The 25944-nt window shown below is 41.0% G+C and overlaps 1 protein-coding gene across 5 annotated transcripts in view; it reads right to left on the reverse strand.

Moving 5' to 3' along the window:
• AATF (apoptosis antagonizing transcription factor) overlaps positions 1-25733 on the reverse strand; it is a 104202-nt gene extending 78469 nt beyond the window's left edge. For all 5 annotated transcript variants that reach the window (XR_013552034.2, XR_013552035.2, XM_078437420.2 and 2 more), the window contains exons 1-4: positions 25470-25733; positions 24327-24518; positions 21102-21539; positions 20509-20646 (exon numbers count right to left, since the gene is read on the reverse strand). Coding sequence is in view for 3 of the 5 variants with exons in the window: in XM_078437420.2 (XP_078293546.2) it covers positions 20509-20646; positions 21102-21539; positions 24327-24518; positions 25470-25560 (859 nt within the window). In the remaining 2 variants the exon portion in view is untranslated. The remainder of the gene's footprint in view (positions 1-20508; positions 20647-21101; positions 21540-24326; positions 24519-25469) is intronic.
• Between the last annotated feature and the right edge of the window lie 211 nt (positions 25734-25944).

Below are 25944 nucleotides of genomic sequence, written 5' to 3' on the forward strand. Positions count from 1 at the left end.
CAACCAGGCTCCCTGCTGTCAACCAGAGCCCAATCAGGGGCTTGATCCCATGAAATGTGAGATCATGACCGAGCTGAAATCAAGAGTCAGAAACTCAACGACTGAGCCACCCAGGCGCCCCTAGGTACCATCTTTAGAATGTAAGACTCTTTAAGACTGTCTAAACAGCTTGTCTACTTATATAAATCTTCCTTGTATGGGGCACCTAGCTGGCTCAGTTGGTGGAGCATGCAACTCTTGATCTTGGGGTTGTGAGTTTGAGCCCCACATTGAGCATAAAAATTACTTAAAAAAAATAAAAAAATGTATATATTGCTTGTATGAAATAGTATAAATAGCTAGTAAGAACTCTTTTCAAAATAGTAGCATTCTGGATATTATCCAGAGGCTAATTTATCCAACTGCCTCAAGAAAAAACAGAATGTGGTAGATCTGAAATTAAACGCCAAGCAAAACAATCAATATTATATGAAAGCTAATTAAAAATTACCAAAGAACTCAAGTTAAAGTTAAGTGCAGTTCAGGTATAGGACACTTTCAAAGCAAATCATACGGACAAACTTACCTGGGGTCAAGTTAAAGGTAATTCTTAAGTAACCTTACAGCCTATGTATTTTTTTTTTTTCTCAGACTGGTCTCCCCAATCCCTCTCCTCATCAAACTTCCACTAAAACTCAACGGAAAAAAAATATACATAGAAGAAAATATATACATATTAAAATGTCTGGAATAATAAACCTCATTGTTTTTTCTGAGAAGGATTTGGGAAAGTGGGAGAACTTTCACTTTTTCCTTTACATACCTACATATACACACGCACACAGTGAATATTACATATTTACAGTGAATATTACTGTGAATATTACATATACACACACTTAAAAAAAATATATGTAAAGATTTTACACACACATGCACACCTATAGTAACAGAAGAACATAAGGACAAACTTAAGTCCCACAAAATCCCTAGCAAGTTTCATAAATATCAGAAAAAAAAATGTCTCTACTCCTGAAAATGCTTTGCAGCTTCTCATAGTATTTTTAAAACTAGACTACTATTAGGAAAATGCATTACGAATAGATAAGCATTAGCCATGGCTGAGACCAGAAAGGAGGAACCTGCTGAACCAGTGATCTGATTCCATGCTTCCAACTGCTTTTTATACTCTCCTACACAACAAGATGGAGATCACCTTTGCCCAGACTAGGCGTCCAAAAGAAATGGTTATAATAGAACCCAAACACTATGGAAAGTGATTTCATGAAAAAGCAACTAAAAAGAGGAATATTGTGAAACAGCTTAGTTGACATAAGCACAGGGGGTATGTTTGTCTAAATCTCTGGGGTCATGTGGGTTATGAAAGGTAACCTCATTTATCAATATAACTACTATTACGCAGAGGGAAAAAAAAAGTCTGCAAAATCTGAGTAAACAATTACGACTCCACGCTATTATGCCTCCTACATTCAGCCAAGTGCAACAACCAACAAAAACCAAACACATAAATTCTCTATGTCTTCCAGGGGGATTTTTCCCTTTTAAACAAAGGATTTACTTTCTACTCTTCCACTGTGGCCCTCTCATTTGGATCACTTGTTCCTATTTTGGTCCAATGTATCCCTCAGGAGTTTCAATGAGTTGTGAATTAATTGTTATTCACAAGCAAAAAGAAAAAAAGAAGAAGAAAGAAAGAGAAAAAGCAGGATTAACTGCAATTGCCACTACAACTGCGAAGCGTGCATCTTACACTTTCACCATGTAAATAATGCACAGATCCTGCGGGAACATGCCAAACACCAGGATCCTTAATTAATGGAGCTCTTTAATGTGCAAATCAGGAACAAATTGCAAGTTCTGACTTGCATTGATTATGAAAACATTAATTGAATGAGCAAGACCCTAAAAAAAAGGCAGAAGCCTAAGCCTTCGAAGAGACCAAAAGAATACAAAGCTCTGGAAACCAAACAAGTCTGACCGATGTTGAAAATGCAAACCTACAACTGAGTGCTGCTCACTAGCACACAATGAATTTAAAAACAAGAAACAGAAAACCAACCAACAGTTTGATCAGAAGGCAATCACTATAAAAGCATCTAGTCCACCAATGTCTTGCGTTAAGCAGAAAAATGAATGCTTACTCCAGAAGCTCGACACTGCTTTAAGAGAAAAAAAAAATCACTTTATATATACACACACTTATATGTATATAGGTATAACAAAACAATGCTGTCTCTTTAAAAAGAAATTCATCCTATATAAATTATAGCCATAAACTTTTCCTGCAGTGCAGCCTAATTAATTCTTGTTCTATACACAAAGGGAAATGCTGGGTGACAAATGGGTGTGAAGCCAGAAAGCTGCCAGGTCTGCAAAACATTTTCTACTTCAATTTATAAGCAATTTTGCAGTAAATCATCAACCAGAACCTGGAATCTTAGGAATCTCTGAGTGTCCAAACCACATTATATCACTTATCAAAGAGAGAAGGAAAAAGAGTTTAAGGACATCTCATTTTTCAGTTCTAACCCACATCAAAATCTAGAAGCTCTGTGTAATCTATTATTCTCTTCTGGGTAAGGTTTTAGTAGCAAAGATATATTTTTCAAGCAAGAATGACACTATAGGGTGATGTAGCCCATTCTCCCATCCCTAGGAGTACTGTATCACATATCCATTACCATAAGAAATATTCCCAGACTTATCTGGGAATAAGCACACAACCATTTCCCCCCACTCCCTCAATCCAAGCAAAATGCTCACAATCAAGCCAACCTAAAGGGTTCAGTGGTGAGCCACTGTGGAAAATCAGGTGGGAAACACTCCAAGGAAATGAGTCTACTGAAGAGGAAAATAGAAACTTACAGGAACAAAGAAAGCAGGGCTGCCCCTTTGTAGTCAGACCCTTCATCTGCCCCTAACCTCTGCCAGACCCTCACGTGTTCTCCATCCTTACAGTTTTACCTTTTCCAGAAAGGCATATAAATGGAATTGTAAAGTATTGAGACTGGCATCTTTCACCTTACCATAAGACCTTTGAGATTCATCCACATTTTTGCGTTTATCAATAGTTGGTTCCTTTTTATTGTTGAGTAATGTAACACAATTTATTTATTTGCCTACTGAAGGATATTTGGGCTGTTTCCAGTTTTTGGTGATTATGAATAAAGCTGCTATAAACATGCACATACGAGTCTTTGTGTGCAGGCAAGCTTTCATTTCCCTATGGTATATATCTAAGCAGGACTGCTGGACATCTGGTAAAAAATGTTTAACTTTAAAAACAAAACCACTCAACTCTTATCCAAAGTTCCTGGACTATTTTGCATTCCCACCAACAATATGTGAAAGTTCGAGTTGCCCTCCATCTGTGTTGTCACTTGGTGTGGTCAGGGGTTTGTTTTGAGTCATTCTAAGAGGCATCTAAGAGGCAGGGGCATCTCATTGCAGTTTTACCTTGCATTTCCCTCAACACTAATGATTATGTTAAATATTTTTTCATGCACCTCTCTGCCATCATATGCTTTCCTCAGTTAAGTTTCTGTTCAAATCTTCTGCCCCCCCCCCCCCCCCCCGCTTTTTTAATAGGTATTTTTTTATTGTTCAGTTTTGGGAGTTCTTCATATATTCTGGATGGAAGTCCTTTGTCAGATGTTTCTATTTTGCAAATATTTTCTCTAAGTCCGTAACCTGTCTTTTCATTCCATTAACACATCTTTCACAGAGCAAGAGATTTTAATTTTGAGCCCATCAATTTGTTCTTTTATGGACTACACTTTTGATGCCATTATCTAAAAACACTTTGCCTCACCCAAGGTCATCAAGATTTTTCTCCCACATTTTCTTTGAAACATTTTACAGTTTGGTTTTACTTTTAAGTTACTGATCTATTTTGTGTTGATTTTTGTATAAAGTATGAGCTACAGGTTGAAGTTCATTCTTTGGCAAATAAATGTACTATTGTTGTAATACCTTTTGTTGAAAAGACTATCCCTTCTTCACTGAACTGACTTTGCAACTTTGTACAAAGTCAATGGTCCATATTTGTGTGAATCTATTTCTCAACTCTATTCTATTCCACTGATTAAAAGGAATAAATCCACAAAAAGAAAGGACAAAGTATGAGAGAGAAGACAGCTTAAGCTAAGAGATTCCTTAGCTTAGCTTAGAGAAGATTCCTTAAGCTAAAAAATCAGTAGAACTATTACAGAGTTATTAGAATGTCTAAATTTTAAAAGACTGACCACACTAATTGTTTATGAGGATGTGGAGCAACTGGAACTCTTATACTCTGCTGGGGGGCTGTAAAGTGGTACAACCACTTTGGAAAACAGCTTAGCAGTTTCTCTAAAAGTTAAACATATACTGGGGCACCTGGCTGGCTCTGTTGGTAGAACATGCAACTCTGAATCTTGATACTGTGAGCAAGCCCCACACTGGGTACAGAGATTACTTAAATAATAAAAAGAATTTTAAAAAAGTTAGGGGCGCCTGGGTGGCTCAGTCAGTTAAGCATCCAACTTCGGCTGAGGTCATGATCTCACAGTTAGTGAGTTGGAGCCCCACATCGCGTTCTCAGCTGTCAGCGCAGGGCCCGCTTTCACATTCTCGGTCTCCTTCTCTCTCTGCCCCTCCCCTGCGCGCGCTCTCTCTCTCTCTCTCTCTCTCTCTCTCTCTCTCAAAAATAAATATTAAAAAAAAAAGTTAAACATACACTAACCATTGACTCAGCCATTCCATTTTTAGTTATCCAGGAGAAATGAAAGTACATGTACATATTAAAACATATACACAAATGTTCACAGCAACTTTATCTGTAATAGCAATAACTGGAAATAAAACAAAATGTGTATATCCTTAATGAAACACTGTTCAGCAACAGGCAATAAACCATTGACATATGCAAAAATATATGATAAATCTCAAAATAATTACACTGAGAGAAAAGACTGACAAAAGACCAAAAAAAAAAAGTACAACCATATAATTCCATTTGTATAAAATTCTAGAAGACACAAACAGTGACAGAAAACAGAATAGTGGTTGCTTAGGGACAGCGAGGCAGGAAAGAAAGACTCTAAAGAAGCTGAGGAAACTTCTGGGGATGAGTAATATGTTCATTATCTTCATTGTGGTGATGGTTTCATGGGTGTATACACATGTCAAATTGTACAAATGCTGACAGGTTAAGTAAGCTGAGGACTGAGAACTGACCATTTCATTTAGCAACATGGGGGTCATCTGTGACCCTGGTGAGCAGTTTGGATAGAATGGCTTGACTGGAATAGGTTCATGAGAGAATAGGAAAAAGGGATCTGAGATCATGAATACAGACAATTCTTTCTCGGGATGTGGCTTTAGAGGGGAGCAGAGAAACGGGACCCATAGTTTATCATATGCCAATTATACCTCAAGAAACCAGGCCTGTCTGTTTTTAAGTTTTTCTTTTTTTAAATTTATTTATTTTGAGGAGGAGAGAGGGAGAGAGAATCCCAATCAGGCCCCGTGCTGTCAGTGCAGAGCCCAACGTGAGGCTCAACCTCACGAACCGTGAGATCATGACCCAAGCTGAAATCAAGAATTGAACACTCAAATGACTGAGCCACTCAGGAGCCCCAGTAAACCAGGTTTTTTAAAAAGTCAAATTAATAATGGACATAACAAACCTGAGGCTGATTCTGGTGTTAGCAGTGAAGAAGAATGAGAAGCAGTCCCCTTACGGTCCGTGAAAAAAACCGCAGAAGATTCATGAACTGGCAGTGCTGGGCACCTCTAGAAGAGGAGAGCAAGACAAGGCTAAAAGTAGTCAGTACACTAGATCCTTTCCCGTAGGCAGAAGCTAAGAGCTTTATTCTCTCAAGAGAGTTAAACATAGCATCTCTAGACAGGAGGACACAAGACATGGTAGGGGGCAAGGGCCTAATATTAAAAACAGAGGGAGTAAACTGAAGTTCAGAGATTGGATGCTGAGATCCCCAACCTGCCCACCTGCTAGAATGCCAGCAGCCAGGGAAGAGACAGAAAGTCCTCTAGCTACTATGATCCCATAAAGAGCAAAGATGTAAAGATACTGACACTGGGGTTCACCAAATATGGTCCACACAGATTACCTTACAATGGAAAACACAGAAGAGACCTATTCAAACATACAAAACTTCTAATCAATGTTTCGGTACTCCACTCTTTAAGTTTTACTTATTTAAGCAAACTCTACACCCAACCTGTGGCTTGAACTCATAACCTGAGATCAAGAGTTACATGCTCTTCTGACTGAGCCAGCCAGGTGCCCCGGTACCCTACTCTTAAAAGTGAACAGAGAGCAAAGGATCACCAAACATCTAAGAAAAGCATCTATCATGTTATACAGGTGTTAAAACAAAAGAAAAGAAAGCCTAGAGGGCACAGGCTATGTAGAAAGAACACCTAAGAAATTATATATCATGTATATCCTCAGAGAAGTAACATTGAAATGACAGAAGAAATTAAAATACTGGATGGAAGGGTTTGATAATAAAGCTGAGGAAGTGTCTTAGAGAGTAGAACCAGGGGCACTTGGCTGGGTCTGTCAGTGGAACAAATGACTCTTGATCTTGGGGTCATGAGCTTGAGCCCCACATTGGGTATAGAGATTACTTAAAAATAAAATCTTTAAAGAAAGAAAGAAAGAAAGAAAGAAAGAAAGACCACAAAAAAGAAAGAAAAGAACGGAAAATTGAAGAGGGAAAAAGAAGGGAATCAGAGGAACAGATTAACATCAAATGATAGGTCTTCCAAAAAAAAAAGAGAAAAATAGAGGACAGAAGATCACTAATAAAATAATTTCAAGGAAATTTCCAGGACTGAAAGGTGAATATCCAGGTAGAAAAGGCACTGTGAGTATTCCACACACTGGATAAGACCGACCTACACCAAGGTCTGTTGGTGCAACACCATGAAATTTCAGAATTCTGCAGACATAGAGAAGTCCCCAGTTTCCAAAAGGGGAGAAAGAAAAAGTAAGATCAGGAATCAGAATGGCTTCTGACTTATCAAAAGCCAACTTTGAAGAGGGGAAGGAAATGGAATATGTTACAGAATTCTATAGGTAATCAATCAATTGTGATGACGGAATAAAGATATTTTCAGACAATCAAGATCTAAATAGTTTACCTCTCCTGCACCATTTCTCAGCAAACTACTGGCGGATGCACTTCACCAAAATAAGGAAATAAGCAAGAAAAATCCTAAAAGAGGGGCTGCACAGAAGTGAAAAGCTAGGGGCGCCTGGATGGCTCAGTCGGTTAAGCGTCTGACTTTGGCTGAGGTCATGATCTCATGGTCCAGGAGTTGGAGCCCCATGTCAGGCTCTGTACTGACAGCTTGGAGCCTGGAGCCTGCTTTGGTTTCTGTGTCTCCCTCTCTGTGCCCCTCCACCCCCCACCCCCCATCCCAGCTCGCGCTCTGTCTCTCTTGCTCTCAAAAATAAACAAACATAAAAATTTTTTTTTTTTTTTTTAAGTGAGAAGCTAAGGTTGTCCCCCGGGTGATAAAGGGAGAAACCAGCATGATAGCTGGGCATTGGGGAAGGTAAACAGTCCAGATTAGAGCAGGTCAAAAGGCTCTGGGAGACACTTCTTCAGAAAGATAAATTGGCAGAATCTCTGATACAACTGAGTATCTTGAGGGGAGATTTAGACAACTAGAGAAAAGTTTGGGCTTGAATAACTGCAGAGAAGTCAATACAAACAAAAATGTAACAATTATTAACTCTAGAAGACAAAATGATGTGTGGGAACAGACAAATAACCATAGTATATATATTACATGGCTCTGCTGTGAACAGTGTTTACACAGACATAATCATGTAAATACTGACTATTGATCTAACCAAATTACAATATACAACCACAGAGGGATAGAAGTTATCTATGAGTGTAGTAGGAACGAGAGCTAAGTCCTCACTTTCATATGAAGCACCAACAGATAATGCCTAAAACTGAAAAATCAAGCAGAAACAAAACATGTTAATTAGAGATATGAACAGAAATCTATGGATTCCAAAAAAATACAACAAAATAATTAAAAATGGAATTGCTGCTTTGGCATAGTAGGTTCTGGCAAGGGAGTAGTAGTCCACAGGCAGCAGGAATTGGTTTTCATATCACGCTTTATAAAATTGACTCTCTAAATTATATACATATAAAAATTGTGTAAAAATCTGAAAGAAGAAAGAGGTAAAAATTCTTAAAATTTTTTTTAAAAATGGGGGGAGTGCCAGATTGGTTGAGCATCTGTCTCTGGATTTCAGCTCAAGTCATGATCCCAGGGTTGTAGGATCGAGCCCCATGTTGGGCACGGAGCCTGCTTAAGATTTTCTATCTCCCTCTGTCCCTTGCCCCTACTCACATGCTCTCTCTCTCTCTAAAATAAAAAAGATAAAAATAAAAATAAAAAATGAGGAAAGAGATGGCTGGCTGGCTCAGTTGGTCATAGAATATGAGACTCTTTTTTTTAATGTTTATTTTTGAGAGAGACCATGTGTGCGCATGCCTGCAAGCGGGGGAGGACTAGCGAGAGGGGGACAGAGGATCCAAAGTGCCTCCACGCTGACAGCAGTGAAATGGATGTGGGGTTTGAACTCACGAACTGCAAGATCAGGACCTGACCAAAGCCACAAGCTCAACCGACTAAGCCACCCAGGTGCCCCGAGCATGAGACTCTTTATACTGGGGTCATGAATTCAAGCTCCACATTGGGTATAGAGATTACTTTAAAAAATAATACATAAATTGTTTAAAAAAGTTTTTAAAGAGGAAAAAGTCCAAGGGAAACAGAAAAGCTGGTGGAGATAGGAACAATTCTAGGAACTAAAGTAAATATAAAACAAAAACAAAAACTTTTAAATATATATAATATACTCTAAGTATGCTAATTATATAGAAAAGGAACATTCAGGGGCGCCTGGGTGGCTCAGTCGGTTAAGCGTCCGACTTCGGCTCAGGTCACGATCTCGCGGTCTGTGAGTTCGAGCCCCGCGTCAGGCTCTGGGCTGATGGCTTAGAGCCTGGAGCCTGCTTCAGATTCTGTGTCTCCTTCTCTCTCTGCCCCTCCCCCGTTCATGCTCTGTCTCTCTCTGTCTCAAAAATAAATAAATGTTAAAAAAAAAAATTAAAGGGGTGCCTGGGTGGCTCAGTCGGTTGAGTGTCCGACTTCGGCTCGGGTCATGATCTCGCGGTCCGCGAGTTCGAGCCCCGCGTCGGGCTCTGGGCTGATGGCTCAGAGCCTGGAGCTTGCTTCTGATTCTGTGTCTCCCTCTCTCTCTGCCCCTCCCCCGTTCATGCTGTGTCTCTCTGTCTCAAAAATAAATAAACGTTAAAAAAAAAAAAAATTAAAAAAAAAAAGAAAAGGAACATTCAGAAAACAAAAGGCCTCTTACAGATTAAAATATGATCACACACAAAAAAGAACTAGAAATCAAACTCAAAATCTTTTAGGACATGGAAAATCACAAAAAGATGGAAAATGTTAAAGAAACACATAAGAGACACGACCCAGGTTTAGTATCTAAAACAGAGAAGAGAAAATGAAAGAAAGAAAATTATCAAAGAAAGATTAGAAGAGGATTTTCCCCAAACTGAAGGACCCCAGTGTTCAGGCTAACAGGGCCCAGGAAGTACTCAGCACAATGAATAAAAAAGGACCCATACCTAGACATCTCTTCAGGTAATTTGAGAAAACCAAAAGTAAAGGAAAGATCCCAAACACTTCCGGAGAGCAAAACAAGCCAGTCACAAAGGAATGAAACTCAGAGCAGCATCTACCTTCTCATCAACAATACTCTGATGACAAAAAACAAGAGACTGTGTGGTAGGCTGAATGGTCCCCCAAAGAGGTTCACATCCTAATCCCCAGAACCCATGACTATGTTACCTGACATGGCAAAAGGCCTTTGCAGATGTGAATAAGGATCTGAGATGGGAAAATTATCCTGAATTAGCCAGGTGGGCCCAATGGGGTCACGAAGGCCTTGTAAATGAAAAGTAGTAGGGTCAGAGTCACAAAAAGAAAGGTTAGAAGAATGACACCGCTGGTTTTTGTTTTTTTTTTTTTTTAATGTTTTATTTATTTTTGAGACAGAGAGAGACAGAGCATGAACGGGGGAGGGGCAGAGAGAGAGGGAGACACAGAATCGGAAGCAGGCTCCAGGCTCTGAGCCATCAGCCCAGAGCCCGATGCGGGGCTCGAACTCATGGACCGCGAGATCGTGACCTGAGCCGAAGTCGGCCGCTTAACCGACTGAGCCACCCAGGCACCCCGACACCGCTGGTTTTGAAGACGGAATAGAGCCATGAGCCAAGGAATGTGGGCAGCTTCTAGAAGCTGGAAATGCCAAATCAACATTCTCCCCTGAAGCCTGCAGAAGGAGCACAGCCCTGCTGATGCCCTGGTTTTAGGACTTCTCACCTCCAGAACTGTAAGATAAAAAATAAATAATTGCATGCTGTTTGAAGCCACCAAGCTTGTGGTGATTTGCTGTGGTAGCAATGGCAAACTAATACAGAGCAGTACTTTAGAATTGTGAGGGAAAGTCATTTTCAACCTAGAAATTTGTGCCTAATATACACAATGAAGGGGCGTCTGGGTGGCTCAATCGGTTAATCATCCGACTTTGGCTCAGGTCATGATCTTGCTGTTTATGGGTTTGAGCCCCGCATTGGGCACTGTGCTAACAGCTCAGAGCCTGGAGCCTGCTTCAGATTCTGTGTCTCCCCCTCTCTCTCTGCCCCTCCCTTGCTCATGCTCTGTCTCTCTCAATAATAAATAAATGTTAAAAAATTAAAAAAATAAAATAAAAGAATATAGCAAGGAAGAATGGGGGCAGAGTGTTTTTAAATCTACAAGAACTCAAATAATTTACTCCCCACACATTTTTTGGCCACAAACTGACAAAGTAAACTGAGATAAAGGAAGACAAGAGAGCCCAAAAATAGCTTTATCCAAGAAGAGCAACGAAAAAAAAATTCCAGGTGTACAACTGTGCACTAGTCCCAAGAAACAATAACCAGTTCAAACTGAGAAAACACAACAGAAGAGATGGCGCAGATTTGAAGTTTGGGGAAAAAAGACTGAGCTGAAACTGAGCTACAGGGTCAGCGGGTTAGGGGAAGTGAGGATTAGAGACCTAAGGAGAAAATGATGTAATAAATTAATAGTCTGAATGTGAAGCAAATGAAAATGCAGCATGGTTTTAAGCAGCTGATACAGGGTTACTAATAAAAGATCTACTTGAACTAGGAACTTGAACCACACTAAGAACGCTGTCCTTTCAGTGGCCCAGGAACCGTGACTCTGAACACACAGGAAAAAAGTGTAAGTCTCCAGTTCTTCCCTGCCCAGCAATTATACCTTACTTGCATGGTAATAACACTGTAAACGCAGTTTATTGGTTTTTCAACTCCTGGGGTCAACACACGGATAAAACACTGGGCTCCTGGTTGCAGCTGCAGGCAGACTGTAAAACTGCTGTGGAAAGAAGATGGAATGACTATTTCATACATCTTCCTCAAAGTTTCTGCTATCTCATCCCCTATTCCTCATTCACAATTTATGACCTTGGTTTCTATTTCGAAGAAAATAGAACAATCAAAAGAGAATTTTCAGACTCCTACCTATCGGTGTCTATTTATACACTACCTCCCCGCCTGTCACTACAGTTAAACTGTCCATACTGCTATCGAAGGCCACCCTTCCTGTGCACTAGTCCCATCTCCACTTACCTACTCAAGGGCATTGCTACAGCAGATGGATCACTCTTATCAACATGAAAACACGCTGTTACTTCCCCGTCTCAAAATAAACAAAAAACACTTCTTTCTTGACTCCATATCCTTCTCCACCTAACATCCCATTTCTCTGCTCCCTTTTAAAGCCATATCCCTAGAAAGAGTTTACACTCTCAGATCCCTTTTTCCCATCTTCATGCAAACCCATTCCCGTCAAGCCTGTATCCTTCCCACTCCACCAAAACTGCTCACCAAGGTCACAGCGGACCACTGTGTTGCTAAATGAAATGGTCAATTTTCAGTCCTTTTTAACCTGTCGGTAGCATTCTCATCTTTCATACCAGAGAATAAATGAAGCAAGAAACAGAGATATAAACAAGCTACCTAAAATTATAGAAGCAAACAGAAAAAGAATGAGACTAAATGCAAGGCAAAGGGCCACTGTTGTCTTCCTGAATGCTTCTGTACTACTTGTTCATTCCTGTATGATATTAATGAAATGATTTAAGCATAGTTTTAAGACAATAACAATAACAAAGGACAGTAGCATCTTAGGCAGTGGTTAGGTTCTCAAGTCTGAGCATAAAGCAAAAATCAAGTTCTGATAAAACTACTTGAAAATCGCTAAAACGGCTCCTAAAGTTCAGCACTGTACGGTCTCTAAGCAAGTTCGACACAGGCAGTTCCGCCCCCTCAAACTCTAGGGCACACAGTTATTTCAGCAATTAAATACAGATGAGTACATTTAGGGACCATGCTGTACAAAGACTGCATTCTGTAAGTTTAAAAAGCAGATTCAGTCTGTCTGACAAGATGCTCCCTGGAGAGGTTCAGGCTTAGTTGGGGGCACTGGCTCACTGGATACAATGGCCAGCAGAATTTCTGTCACTATTTAAGTTGTTTCTCCCTCTTCTTATTTGGCCAGACATCTATAGTTAAAAGTGGGTTCATTGGGGCGCCTGGGTAACTCAGTCGGTTAAGCATCTCACTTCTGCTCAGGTCATGATCTCACGGTTTGTGAGCTGGAGCCCCACGTTGGGCTCTCTGCTGTCAGCACAGAGCCTGCTTCAGTTCCTCTGTCCCCCTCTATCTCTGTCCCTCCCCTGCTGGTGCTAAATAAATAAATAAATAAAAACTTGAAAAATAGTGGGTTCATTATATGTCCGTATAATGAGGCTCCAACATACAGTGATTTGCACAGCTTCCCCGTGAATACAGCAGGTTGAGTAATCCTATTAGGGAACCACTGCTATTACCAGCTACTACAAGTCAGGGTTGCTTCCTGCTCCTGTGGCCAAAGACAACCCTAATTCCTAAGAAACCCAAAGCAATAAAATACATTTTCTGACTAGACTGGTTTCAGCTGTTTTCGAGCTTCCACAGCTCAGTGATCCATCTAGGGCTCATCTCTCCAAGGTAGGTGGAGTCACTGCCTAGGAATCTGACACTCTCCTCCAGGTCCCATCGCTTGCTCACTTCGGAAAAGCACTTGCTCCGTGATCCAATCTCACTCTCTATAGAATATAAACGCCTAATTAGCCAGGTTGGACAAATTAAGTACTAGTCAGTAGGGTCTAAAAATCTTCCTACATAAAACTCATTCTCTAATAAACAAAACATAGCACATATTTCAATGCTAAATCAACAGGTATTATGTAAATATCAGACAGAAGTTTATCAAGAAATGACTGCCTTCATTTCCCACCTACAGTTGAGGAAAAATAAGAGATCAATAATGCTGTGGTGGCAGGAGAATAGGAAAACAACAGTCACAGATGAGAATTTCAATTGTTACATTTCTTCTAAGGGCCAATTTGGCAATATATCCCGAAAGCCTTAAAAAAACAAAACAAAACAAAACAAAACACAATCTCTTTGTCCCAGCAATTGCATTTCCAGGGAATATAGATCTGTGCTGTCCAGTACAGTACCCATTAGCCACATGTGGCTATTGAGCTCTTGAAATGTGCTTAGTCCAAATTGAGATGAGCCATAAATGTAGAATACACTCAGGACTTCAAAGATTTAACATGAAAAAAGATACATAAAATACCTCATTAATATTTGTATATTGACTACATGTTAAAATATTTTTGATATATGGGGTTAAATAAAATATACCACAAGCTAATTTCACCTGTTTTCTTAGACTTTTTTTAATGCAGTTACTAGAAAATTTTAAATTACATATGTGGCTTACATTATATTCCTACTGGAAGGGCTACTTTTAGACAAATTGCACAAATATGTATGTACAAGGATGTTTATCAAAGCACACTTTATAAATGTGAAAAACTAGAATAAACCTAAGCATCCATCAATACAGACTGGTTAAATAAATTGCAGTAAATCTATAAAATGGAATATTCTGTAGCCACTGAAAATGCTGATGTACATCTAAATATACTGACATGAAATGATATATTAGGTAGAAAAAAAATAAGCTTACAAAATAGTACATATTTATAAGATTCCTTTTTCTTTTTTTTAAGGGAGCACGTGTGTGTGAGCATGTGTGTGTAAAAACAGAAAAAGGTCTGAAAGGTTATTCATCAAAATGACAACCGTGGTTACCTCTGGGCAGTAGGATTACAAGTAATCCTTATTTTCTTCTTTATGCTTTTATGTATTTTCTGAATTTCTAAAGTAAGCATGACATAATTTTATAAATGAAATAACGATATTTTTAAAAATGAGCCATCAGCTGAAACAGAAAGTTCAGGCTTATCTCATTTTTGCTAGATGAAGTCTACAGTAACAAGGGTCCTTAATCCTACACAATGCTACATTAAGAGACACTTGCAAGTACCTCTGTCCCAAGCTATACTTGAACTTATCCCAATAAAGAATGTTTCAGGGTTCTACATATCATTTGTGAAAAATCTGCCATGGACCCATAAGGTGTTAACTGAGAGAACGCAGAAATAGATGTTCACGCATTTGTCACTTAAAGCAACTAAGTAATTTTAAAAGGTGGGGGAGTTTCACTGATAATATTAGTTGCCTATGGGATGGGGAACTGGGTGGCAGTTCCTGAATGGAACAAGGGTGGCAAACAAAATTTTCTCTACACAGCTATTTGGTATCTTTTATATTTTGAGTGCTGTGAATCTACTTCCTACTTTAAAAATAAATAAAACTTAAAAAACAAAACAGAAACATCTATAAAGACTCCATGAATGCCCATGACTTACTCAAAATCTAAAAAGTTATTCTTAAGGTGTCTACTAGTGCTGAGGTCAAATTAACATTAAAAATTTTAGTCTGTTCAGGTCAAAATAGTTGAAGGCCTGGGGGAAGGGCCACAGAGCGAGGAGACGGTGAAGATGGGGGGAGCAAATACAATGTAATTTATTAATAGTGGAATTTGGTTTTATACTTGTAGGCAAGTAAAGAATTCCAACACTTCCTCTATATTTATATTATGCTATGTTCTTGGATTTTTTTGCTTATGGGAAATAGCAAAATGTCAACCATTGTTTCTATTAAAGGTCTTTAATGATACTGCATTTTAGACCTGTAATGAAACATGGTGCTCACTGCAGTTTGTAATGCATCTCATTAAATACATTAATAACATGCATTTCACTAAAAGGTCAACTTATTATGGCTGAAGTTTGGCTTTCCTTTTAATCACTTCATTTAAAGCGATAGAGCAAACTCTGGAAAAGATCGTACAGTGCGCCTGTTACAGAAATGCTCTCTCAATTCTCTCATCCATTAATATCAGTTATGCTTATTAAGAAATCACTGTTAATGTTTGTATGTGAAATAATAGTATTGTAATTTTTTTAAGAAACTCTTTTAGAGTTACATGCTGATTTATTGATAAAATGATAGAATACCTAGTATTTGCTTCAAACTAATCCAGAAATAGGGGGAGAGTTAGTATATAGATGAAATAAGATTGGTCAGGAATTGATGATTGCTTAGCTCGTAATGGTATGTGGGTTCACTGCGCAATTCTCCACGCTTTGGTACAAGTTTGATATATCTCATAATAATTTTTAAATAAGTCATGCTGAGGTTTCCTTAAGTAACTTGCCTTCTTCCTTATACACTGCTGCCAGCAACATAAAAGACCTGCCTCCTAATACTGCAGAACTGCAGAAAAACAGAGAGGAAAAGGTAATCTCTTCAGAGAAACAGTCTTGCCCACTGAAAAATCCCTTAATTTTGCTAAGGTTACTTTATGACTTACCACTTATGCAACTCTTAAAATACCAAAAAATGTCTTTGAAACTACCTAACGCTTCCAGAGCTGTAATTACCAACACGTAACACCAAGGTGATCGGGGACTAAGTGCGTGTGTGTTGGGGAAGGAAGGAGATAACCTGTTTAGTCTCAGAAAAGTAGAGTTGAGGGTGCTGAAGTAAGAATGGCATGCAGCTCAGGAGTTTACTGTGGCTAAAATCTGCTGTGCTAGAGGCTACCATTACTACGTAAGAGTAAACGGCAACGCCAAGGACAGAATACATCAAGAAAACCCAACCTGAGAACAGGTTCCTGCACACGATGAAACGGGCATTGAGAGAATAAAACAAGAGTCTGAGGTGAGAAGAAATCAGAAAGGCAGGAGAACCCAAACAGCATTCGTAGTGTCACTAAAGCCAAAGGGAAGTATTTCAAGGAAAAGTTGAATGCTTCAAGGAGGCAGTGGCTGGGTTTGGTGACAAGGAAATCTCTGGTTATCTTTCTGTAGTCACGAGACAAGGGCTGAATTATAAGCATTACAGAAGAATGTAGCACTACACTTTCCAGAGCAAATGCATAAGTTATGTAGGAGGTTTGAATTCTAATAAAAAGTCAAAAAACACTGAAGACAGTGGGGATGATGGTTATTACACTGATATTATTACACTGATGCATATTACACTGATAACCATCATTCACATGGCTGATCATTACCAAACACCACCTTCAGCAGAAAAATATCCACACCTAACAGTTGTGGGGTGCAATGTGCCAGACACTGTGCTAACGCTTTCTGTTGATCATGCCCATTCTCACGACCGTACCATCACCATTTTACTGCGAAGTTAAGGAATCTTGCCAAGGTCACAGTTAATCCATTGCTGAGATGGAATCTAAAGCTAGGCAGTCTAACTTTAACTCCTAGAAGGCCAAGCAAACTGACAGGCGATTTAATTAAAGACAGTAAGTTCCAGTGCCTATTGTGGGGTCAGTACAAATTCAGCCTATGTTCCACACCAGCTATACAGCACAGTTTATGGTGCATCCAAAGTAATGTAGCCCAGAAATTTTTCTTAAACTGTTTCTCAACACAGGGAGGTACACAACGTATTATGTCATACTGTCATAAGAAGATTGAAAATAAACAAAAAAAAAGCTACCCTGGGGTGCCTGGCTGGCTTAGTCCATAGAGCATGCAACTTTTGATTTTGGGGTCACCAGTTTCGAGCCCCACCTTGGGTGTAGAGATGACTTAAAAAATAAAATCTTAAGAACAAAAATTAGCCACCCTTCAGATGTGCAGAAATACTAGTATTAGATAATACTAGTATTTTCACTCTCCTATCTTAGAATATATGTGACACCAAACAAATGTTCCTTTCTTCTTCCTCCTCCACTGCAACCCACCCTGTCAGATTCATAGACATCGGTCACATTAACTGGAATTCACCAATGAGGCAAAGAGGCAATTTGGTTAAGTACAAAAAAAGGCAGATTAAGATCAGAATAGTTACAGGGGTGCCTGGGTGGCTCAGTCAGTTGAGTGTGTCCAACTTCAGCTCAGGTCATGATCTCACAGTTCATGAGTTAGAGCCTCACATCGGGCTCGCTGCTGTCAATGCGAAGCCTGCTTTGGATCCTCTGTCCCCTCTCCGTACCTGGCCCCGACCTTCCTCCACACCCTCTCTCTCAAAAATAAACAAACATTAAAAAAATTCATAATGGGGCGCCTGGGTGGCTCAGTCGGTTAAGCGTCCGACTTCGGCTCAGGTCACAATCTCATGGTCCGTGAGTTCGAGCCCCGCGTCGGGCTCTGTGCTGACAGCTCAGAGCCTGGAGCCTGCTTCAGATTCTGTGTCTCCCTCTCTCTCTCTGTTCCTTCCCCGTTCATGCTCTGTCTCTCTCTGTCTCAAAAATAAATAAACATTAAAAAAAAAAATTCATAATAGTTGCAAAATAAAAGTTAAATAATATTAAAGTAAAGGAACTAAATTGGTACCCAAGAATATGTCCACCTGACACTAACTAACCCTTAAAATATCAATATTTTAAGATGAATCAAAAAAAAAAGGGAAAGGCTCAAGCAAGAAGAGTAACAAGTTACAAAATGGGAAAGGTCTCCTCACCAAACACTTCAAACATTTAACCTAGAGCAATTAGGTCCCATCCCAAAGCATACCAGAGATTAGGGTACCAAGGCATTAAAAATAGTAGAGAAATGGGGCACCCGGCTGGCTTAGTCAGCAGAACATACAACTCTTGATCTTGGGATCATGAGTTCGAGTCCATGCGGGGTGGAGAGTTTACTTCAAAAAAAAAAAAAAAAATTAAAAGAAAATAGCAGATAAGTAATCCAAAAATCTCACAAATTTTGAAAACTGCCAGCCTATCTTTTATTTAAGGGAGGTAGAGGTAATTTGCAGGGTTCCTGACTTCAAGTACGACAGGACATCTAAAAGCTAGACCCTAGGAAAAAATTCCTAATTAAAGCGGGTATTTTGGGGTGCCTGGCTGGCTCAGTCAGTAGAACGTGCAACTCTTAATCTTCGGGTCGTCAGCTTGAGCTCCATGTGTGGCACAGAGTTCACTTTAAAAAAAAAAAACCCAGGTAGGGGTGGCTGGGTGGCTCACTCAGTTGAGCGTCTGACTCTTGATTTCAGCTCAGGTCATAATGTCATGGTTCATGGGCTCGAGCCCCACACTGGGCTCTGCACTAACAGCACAAAGCCTTCCTGGGATTCTCTTACTCCTTCTCTTTCTCTTCCCCTGACTGCCCCAAAATAAATAAATAAACAACAACAACAACAACAACAACAACAAGCAAGTATTCTCTCATAAGAAAGCTTTGCAGAACCCCCTACCCTAAAAATCCTACATATATACTTCAAAGTTTGAGGTGATCCTATCTGGAATCAGATGTCCTTCTCGGGTCCCTTCCAACTCTAATCCATGATACTATAAAAATAAGTTGCTTTTTTTTTTAATTTTTTAAAAAATGTTTATTTTTGAGAGAGAGACAGACGAGAGAGAGAGAGAGAGAGAGAGAGAGAGAGAGAGAGAGAATGAGCGGGTGAGAAGCAGAGAGAGGGAGACACAGAATCTGAAGCAGGCTCCAGGCTCTGAGCTGTCAGCACATAGCTGGATGCGTGGCTTGAACTCATGAACCACCGAGATCATGACCTGAGCCGGAGTCAGCACTTAACCAACTGAGCCACCAGGGGCCTCTAAAAAGAAGTTTTAAAGAGCAAATGAAAACACTTAAGTCTCAACATGCAGATAAGGAATAGCAATTCCAATCCAACCACAGTGCACTCGGCCCAAATCGCCCTCTGCCCCCATCCTTTAGGGCCCTTGGGCACATAGCACACAGACCACAGGAGGCAGTGTGGTGCAGAAGGGAGACTTCTAGACCATAAGGCAGGAAAGCTGGAGTTTGGTCTGCTGTGCATGAACAAGTGCTATAATCTGGGCCCTGGTTTTCTCACTTGTAAAATCAGGGGCCTGAGAACCAAGTAATTTCTAAATTCCTCTTCCATAATTCTCAGGCTTTATAGCTCAGCACTTCTCTCCCAAAATTTTTCCTCCCTCTGCAGTCATCACCTTTCCTCACTCTGTGTAACCCAAAGGGAGACATAAATAAGACCATCTTAGCATGTTTTCTAGAAACCTTCTAACAAAGGCATCTTTTTTTAAAAATATATTTTATCTATTTTGAGAGAAAGAAAGCACACAGGAGGGGGAGAAAGACTGGGAGAGAGAGAGAGAATCCCAAGTGGGCTCCACACCATCAGCATGGAGCCCCATGTGGGGCTTGAACTCATGAACCGTGAGATCATGACCTGAGCTGAAATCAAGAGTAAGACGTTTAACCAACTGAACCACCCAGGCACCCCAAGAAAGGCATCTCTTAAGCACATGATACAACCACTTTTAATGAACTGGGATCAGCCATCCCTTATCTCTTGTTCTATACCTGTGGGTTTGCACATAGTGTTCTCTGAGCATTAAAGAAGTAACTCAGAAAGCCAAAGGCAAGTGGGGGAGGGAAGTGAGGGCAGGTAAGAGAAAAGTGGAATTGGCATCACTTAGAACTCAAACCATTTCAGTCAAAACTGTCTTTGTTTAATAAGAGTTATAATGCTTTTTTTTTTTTAAGGTAAAAACTAGGGGCCTGGGTGGCTCAGTTGGTTAAGCATCCAGCTCTTGATTTCAGTTCAGGTAAAGCTCTCACAAATCAGGAGATCGGTTCGTGAGAGCCATCTCTTGAGCCCGAAGATGGGCTCTGCACTGACAGCGTGGAAACTGCTTGAGATTCTCTCTCTGCCCCTCCCTTGCTTGCGCAGGGCACCCAAGGGCTGTCTCTCTCTGCCCCCCTCTCAAAATAAATACATAACCTTAAAAAAAAAAAGTTAAAAAACTACTCTGTACTATATTATCACTAAAACCAAATACTCTCTTCTTCAATTCTGTGGTGCTGCAAATACAGTCCCAGTGTATCCCAATGTATCCCAGTGGTTCTAAAGTATCTCCATATGCCATAAATATTCTTACTATTTTTTAGGGCGCTGGCAAATTCTGGGCCACCTTTGTCCCTGAAAATAGGGAAAACATCTGGTTGAGGAAGCTGATTGGTAGTCAACAGAGCTTTTTGAAGCTTGATCCTTCCTTCCAAGAGCTGGTCCCACAGAGCTGAGAAAGAGAAAAGAGTATCATTCGTTACAAAAATCTTCCCAGTGGGACAGATAGGGAGAGACAAGAAATCACACGAGTCTCTGCAAAGCACAGCTTTATCACAGCTTCATGCCATGAAAATACCCTCCGTTACAGGAAAAAAAACTCAGTATCTGGGAAGCAAATATTTGCTACGAGAGAGGGGTAGGCTGAAGCCCAAAGAGAGGAGAAAACTGTTTTCCCCTCAGTATTCCACAGCCGCCAAAGTATGAGAACAGAACCAGCTAAGCGGCTCAATGTAGAAAAGGCTGGCTACGCACAGAAGAATGGGGCTTTAGGCCCCTAGGTAGGTGGGGCACAAATTAATTGGAAGGGCACAAGAGAAAAGGAAGAGCCAAAACAAACAAAAACACAAACAGGAGATCAAATGCAGACACTGTGAAAAATAAGCCACCAGCAAACCATGTACAAACCTATCTGGTTCTTCACAGCTCTTCCTTTCTCCACTTCCTCGGAAACTCTGACACTGGAGAAGGTCATCACTACTCCGTCATCTTCACTATTCCTGCCTTCAGCCCTGTCTTCCTCTCTCTCATTTGTGGAGTCTTCCTCCCTGTCCCCTTCTTCCATACCAGGCTCCTCCTCTTCATCTTCCTCCTCCTCCTCGCTGCTACCAAGGTCATCCATTCCCTTGGTGAATTTTTCAAAGTCACTGATGCTCTGGACACTAAAACCCGGTGTGTTCTCAGAGCAGCTTTTGATCCTCTTCTTCCAGGCCAGACTACTGTCCCTGTCATCACCACACTCCTCTTCCTCAGCAGCACTCGTGGCATCCTCATCAGATCCCTCCAGACCCAGCCCCTCTGAACCTCCATCTCCAGACTCATCCTCATCAGATATTATTTCCTTGTCTGAACAAGAGCAGAAAGAAGAAAAAAAAAAAACAAAACCCAAAAAAACAGATGTTACTTTGAGACAAATATTAGGCCACACCTTTCATTTCAAGTAAAGGGCTGCAGCATCCATCAAAAAAATAAAATGTATGGTTGTACTCAATTCAAATATATATTATACATCTACTACCTATAAGAGGCTAAGGGAAAAGCAAAGATGAACAAAACGTAGGTCCTACCCTAACAAAAGGTTCTAGTGGGAAAGACAGACCCATCAAATACAGACAAGAACTGACAAAGTTTTGATAACCCAGAGGAGGGAGAAATTTTAACTGTGGGGCAAGGTCTGGACCTTGAAGAATGGTAAGATTTCAAATAAGGGAATTAACAGTTTTCCCAAACCTATATCTGAAATATAATTTATCATTAACTAACCCCAATGTACAATCTCTCTCACACCAGTACACCCTATTTATTACTTACTTAAGCACCTATTATCAGCCAGGTGTACATAAAAGCTAAGGAATGACAAATACAACGTAACACCTGTGGGGTGTCACAGTCTGGTAAGAGTGGTAGATATGTTTGACAATATTCATATCACTATTATCATTACAGCATCATCCGTACACAGTGTATTGGAGGTGAGTGAGGGGATGGGTAAAACAGATGATGGGGATTAAGGAGTGGACTTGTGATGAGCACCGGGTGTTACATGTCTTGAGTCACTAAATTGTGTACCTGAAACTAATATCACACTATCTGTTAACTAAATGGAATTTATTTTTTATTTAAAAAGTCTTTTTTCAGTGCGTATCTTATTTTATTTCATTTTAATCCAAGTTAGTTAATATATAGTGTAATGACTATTTCAGGAATATAATTTAGTCATTCATCACCTAACTAAATGGAATTTAAATAAAAATTAAAAAAAAAATCCTAGTGCCATTAGTACACAGTGTATGGAAGAGGATCCAACTAACATGCTGGGAAGGATAAGGAATAGCTTCATGTACAGGAGATACTATAATTTTATTCATTAAGCATAAGTAACAGCTGATGTGATAGGTCTTCAGTACTTCTTTAAAAAAACCTACATATAGGGGCACCTGGGTGGCTCAGTTGGTTAGGCGCCTGACTTTGGCTCAGTCATGACCTCACGGTCTGTGGGTTTGAGCCCCACATTGGGCTCTGTGCTGACAGCTCAGAGTTGGGAGCCTGCTTCAGATTCTGTGTCTCACTCTCTCTCTGCCCCTTCCCCGCTCGTACTCTGTCTCTCTCTCAAAAATTAAACATTTAAAAAAATAAAATAAATTAAAAAAAAGAAATTAATCCTTTAAATTCTTTAAATGTATGCCATTTCTCAGATTAAGGAATATTCACAGAGTAGCAGTTAAGAGTCAGACTTGGAGCCAGACTACCTTATGTGAGTCCTGGCTCTTCCACTTACTAGCTCTATGACCTTGAGCAAGTTACACAACCAATCTGTCCCTCAATTTCCTTACCTTTAAAATGGGGATACAGGGCACCTAGGTGGCTCAGTCAGTTAAGCGTCCGACCTCAGCTCAGGTCATGATCTCATGATTCGTTGAGTTCGAGCCTTGTATCGGGCTCTGTGCTGACAGCTCTGAGCCTGGAGGCTGCATCACATTCTGTGTCTCCCTCTCTCTCTGCCCCTCTCAACTTGTGCCCCCCTCTCTCTCAAAAACAAACTTAAAAAAAAATAAATAAAATGGGGACAAATACTAGCAACTTCATAAGTTATTGAGAGTATCAAATGAGATGATACATGTAATGATAACAGTAACAACATCTTTTGAAAACTGTGTTCTAGTCTCTTAGAACTTAAAGAGCTACCACAATGCCTGACACATGGTGAAGCCCAATAAGTATTATAATATTTGTCTCACAATTGGCCCCTCTATCAGTCTCTAGGCAAAGAATGTGAAATGGGCTTACCAGGAGCCCCCAGAACCATAACGGGTAATCATCCATTATCCAACTAATCATGGATATCATGACCTGAATGATAGTTTTTTTTATATCATCTGTGCATTCTCAGCCTGGCACCTCTAACCTCTCTAAAGGGGGGGAAAAATGGCATCCACTAAGTAACCACCATATCCAGCCCCTTCTTCCATTGAGAAACTTACAACGCTAATGCTTTAAAACTATAAGCTGATGGGGCACCTGGCTGGCTCAGTTAGAAGAGCATGCAACTCTTAATCTTGGGGTTGAGAGTTCAAGTCTCATGTTGGATGTAGAGATTACATTTTAAAAATTTCATAAAAAGAAATAATAAAAAATAAAACTATAAGCTCATGTCCTCACATCCTCCTAAGGCCCTTGCAGGGGAGAGGGAAGGATTTTATTATTTTTACAATGGCAAAAAATGAGTTTCACAAACTAGTATTGAATTATATAGTGACCCAATGCAAGACTCGAAAAACCAAAGGAAAAGGGTCAAAATCCATGAGTAGCATGCTCATCAGACGCAATTCTTTCTCAACACATAGCCCTGTCCAATATCCATTATCTTTTCTTTCCATTTTATGGTGAACCATTAACCTAAACATAAGGATTATATAAACTTAATAGCTTTGAGCTTTAGAATCCTTAGGAACTGAAATTAACTACCTCTTAAGGTCCTTTCTAATGCCAAATCCATGGTCTCTCCTAAGACAGTAAGTGGGGGCACACACACAGACTAATCATCCAAAACAAAAACAAAGACAAAACCCCGCAACTTTAACCCTAAAATATTAGGAAAGAAAGAGAAAGCAACATGCAAATACGTCTACTCACCAGATGAACCTGGTAGTGTCTGCTCCCAGGGGTCTTCCTTCCAAGCTTTTCTAGAGGTAGTCTTGCCAGAATACCTTTTGTCTGTGTCCAAGAGGGAGGCTGATGCCAATTTTCTAATGCTACCCACTGCCAGAAAATCACCTTCCCCATCTTCCCCTTCATCAAACCTGTCAATCACTCTGGCAGCAGTGGCTGTAGGGGAGGGGTTGGGGGGAGAGTAATCAGTATCTCCAGGTTAGAAGGAACTTTAAGAGTAAGCCTGTTCAACCCTTTCAACTCACACTCTACAAAATCCCCACCAACTTCCAGGAACAGGAAACTCATTACCTCTCAAGATAGACCACAGTCTTACTGCTGTTCTTGAACAGAAAGTTGACCTCTGCGCCTACTAGTTGGACATATTTCTATGCCTTGGATTATAAAAACTAGCCTAACTCCTCTTCCATTTGTGACAGTCGCTCAAATATTTAAGTCAGCCATCTATCCTCACTCCATCCCATCCCTAAGGGAGTCTGCTTATCCTGGCTCAACAGCCCTAACTTCTTCAACTGATATTCCTAAAACACGGTCCAGCACTCACATTTATCCTTCCTTATTCTTCCTTCCTCACACTTCTCTGATTCAAGTCTAAAGCAGGATTACTCCCAACTAGACCTTGAACATCAGCTTACAGAACAGCCGTCCCATTCGTCAGCCCCTGAGCAAATGTCTTGAGGCCTAGGGAGGCTTAAACAGCCCCATGGAATCCCACTGCTTCCTTCAATCTCCTAGTAAGTTCCTAGGGGCAGGCCGACTTAAAAAACGGTGAGACTTCCTTCTCATTTCTAACTTAATACCGGTAAGCGCATCCTGAAAAGATAACTTCCAACCAACTACCAGACCCCCTGTTCCCTGCTACAGCCCTCCAAGTCCCTGGGATGCTCCAGCCACCCGAGCACCAAGTCTGGAGTGCGGCTCAGAAGGAAGCCGAAGTCCTCCTCCTGAGCCCGGCCAACCCTCCCGGGAGGCCGTTTTCCTCTACGCCAGGATGAGCCGAGTAGGCCAGGCGGCGAGGCCTGGCTGCCGGCCTCTCTCGCGCCGCCCGGGTCTGCCCGAGGCTGGACCCACCGCTCCGCACGTGGCTTTTCCCCAGTCAGGCCTCACCCTCCTCCGGGTCGGCCTCAGGATCCGCCTCGCGCGGGCGCGGGTTCAACAATTGTTCCAGCTGCAGCGCCAGGGGCTGCGGCCCCGCCATCGTCACCAGGTCTCGCTCTGCACCGTGCCCGTCAACGTGCAGCCCCAGCCCTGGCCCCGGCCCGGACGCTCTCTCCCCGCCGGGCCCTGTTGCCCAGAGACTACTCCCCGGAACAGCCAGGGACCGCAGACAACCCCGCTCTCGCTCGGGGCCGGCCACTTCCGGGAGGCGCGCGCGAGGGGGCGGGGCCTGCGCGTCACTACAGGCGTTGCTAGGAAGAAGGCGGAAGCGCGCGGAAGGCTGAAGGGATTGTCGCCATCCCGGCGCGCGTGCGCGTGCGCCGAAGGGGTGTGTGAGGTGGTCCGGGAGCGCGCCAGGGCACGTGGCCGCCGTTGGCGCTGAACCGACGTTGCTTTGCGCGCGACCCTTGTCCCCTCGTATAAA

The sequence above is a fragment of the Panthera onca genome, chromosome E1 (genome assembly GCF_046562875.1).
Source record: "Panthera onca isolate mPanOnc1 chromosome E1, mPanOnc1 haplotype 2, whole genome shotgun sequence".
Lineage (NCBI taxonomy): Eukaryota > Metazoa > Chordata > Mammalia > Carnivora > Felidae > Panthera > Panthera onca.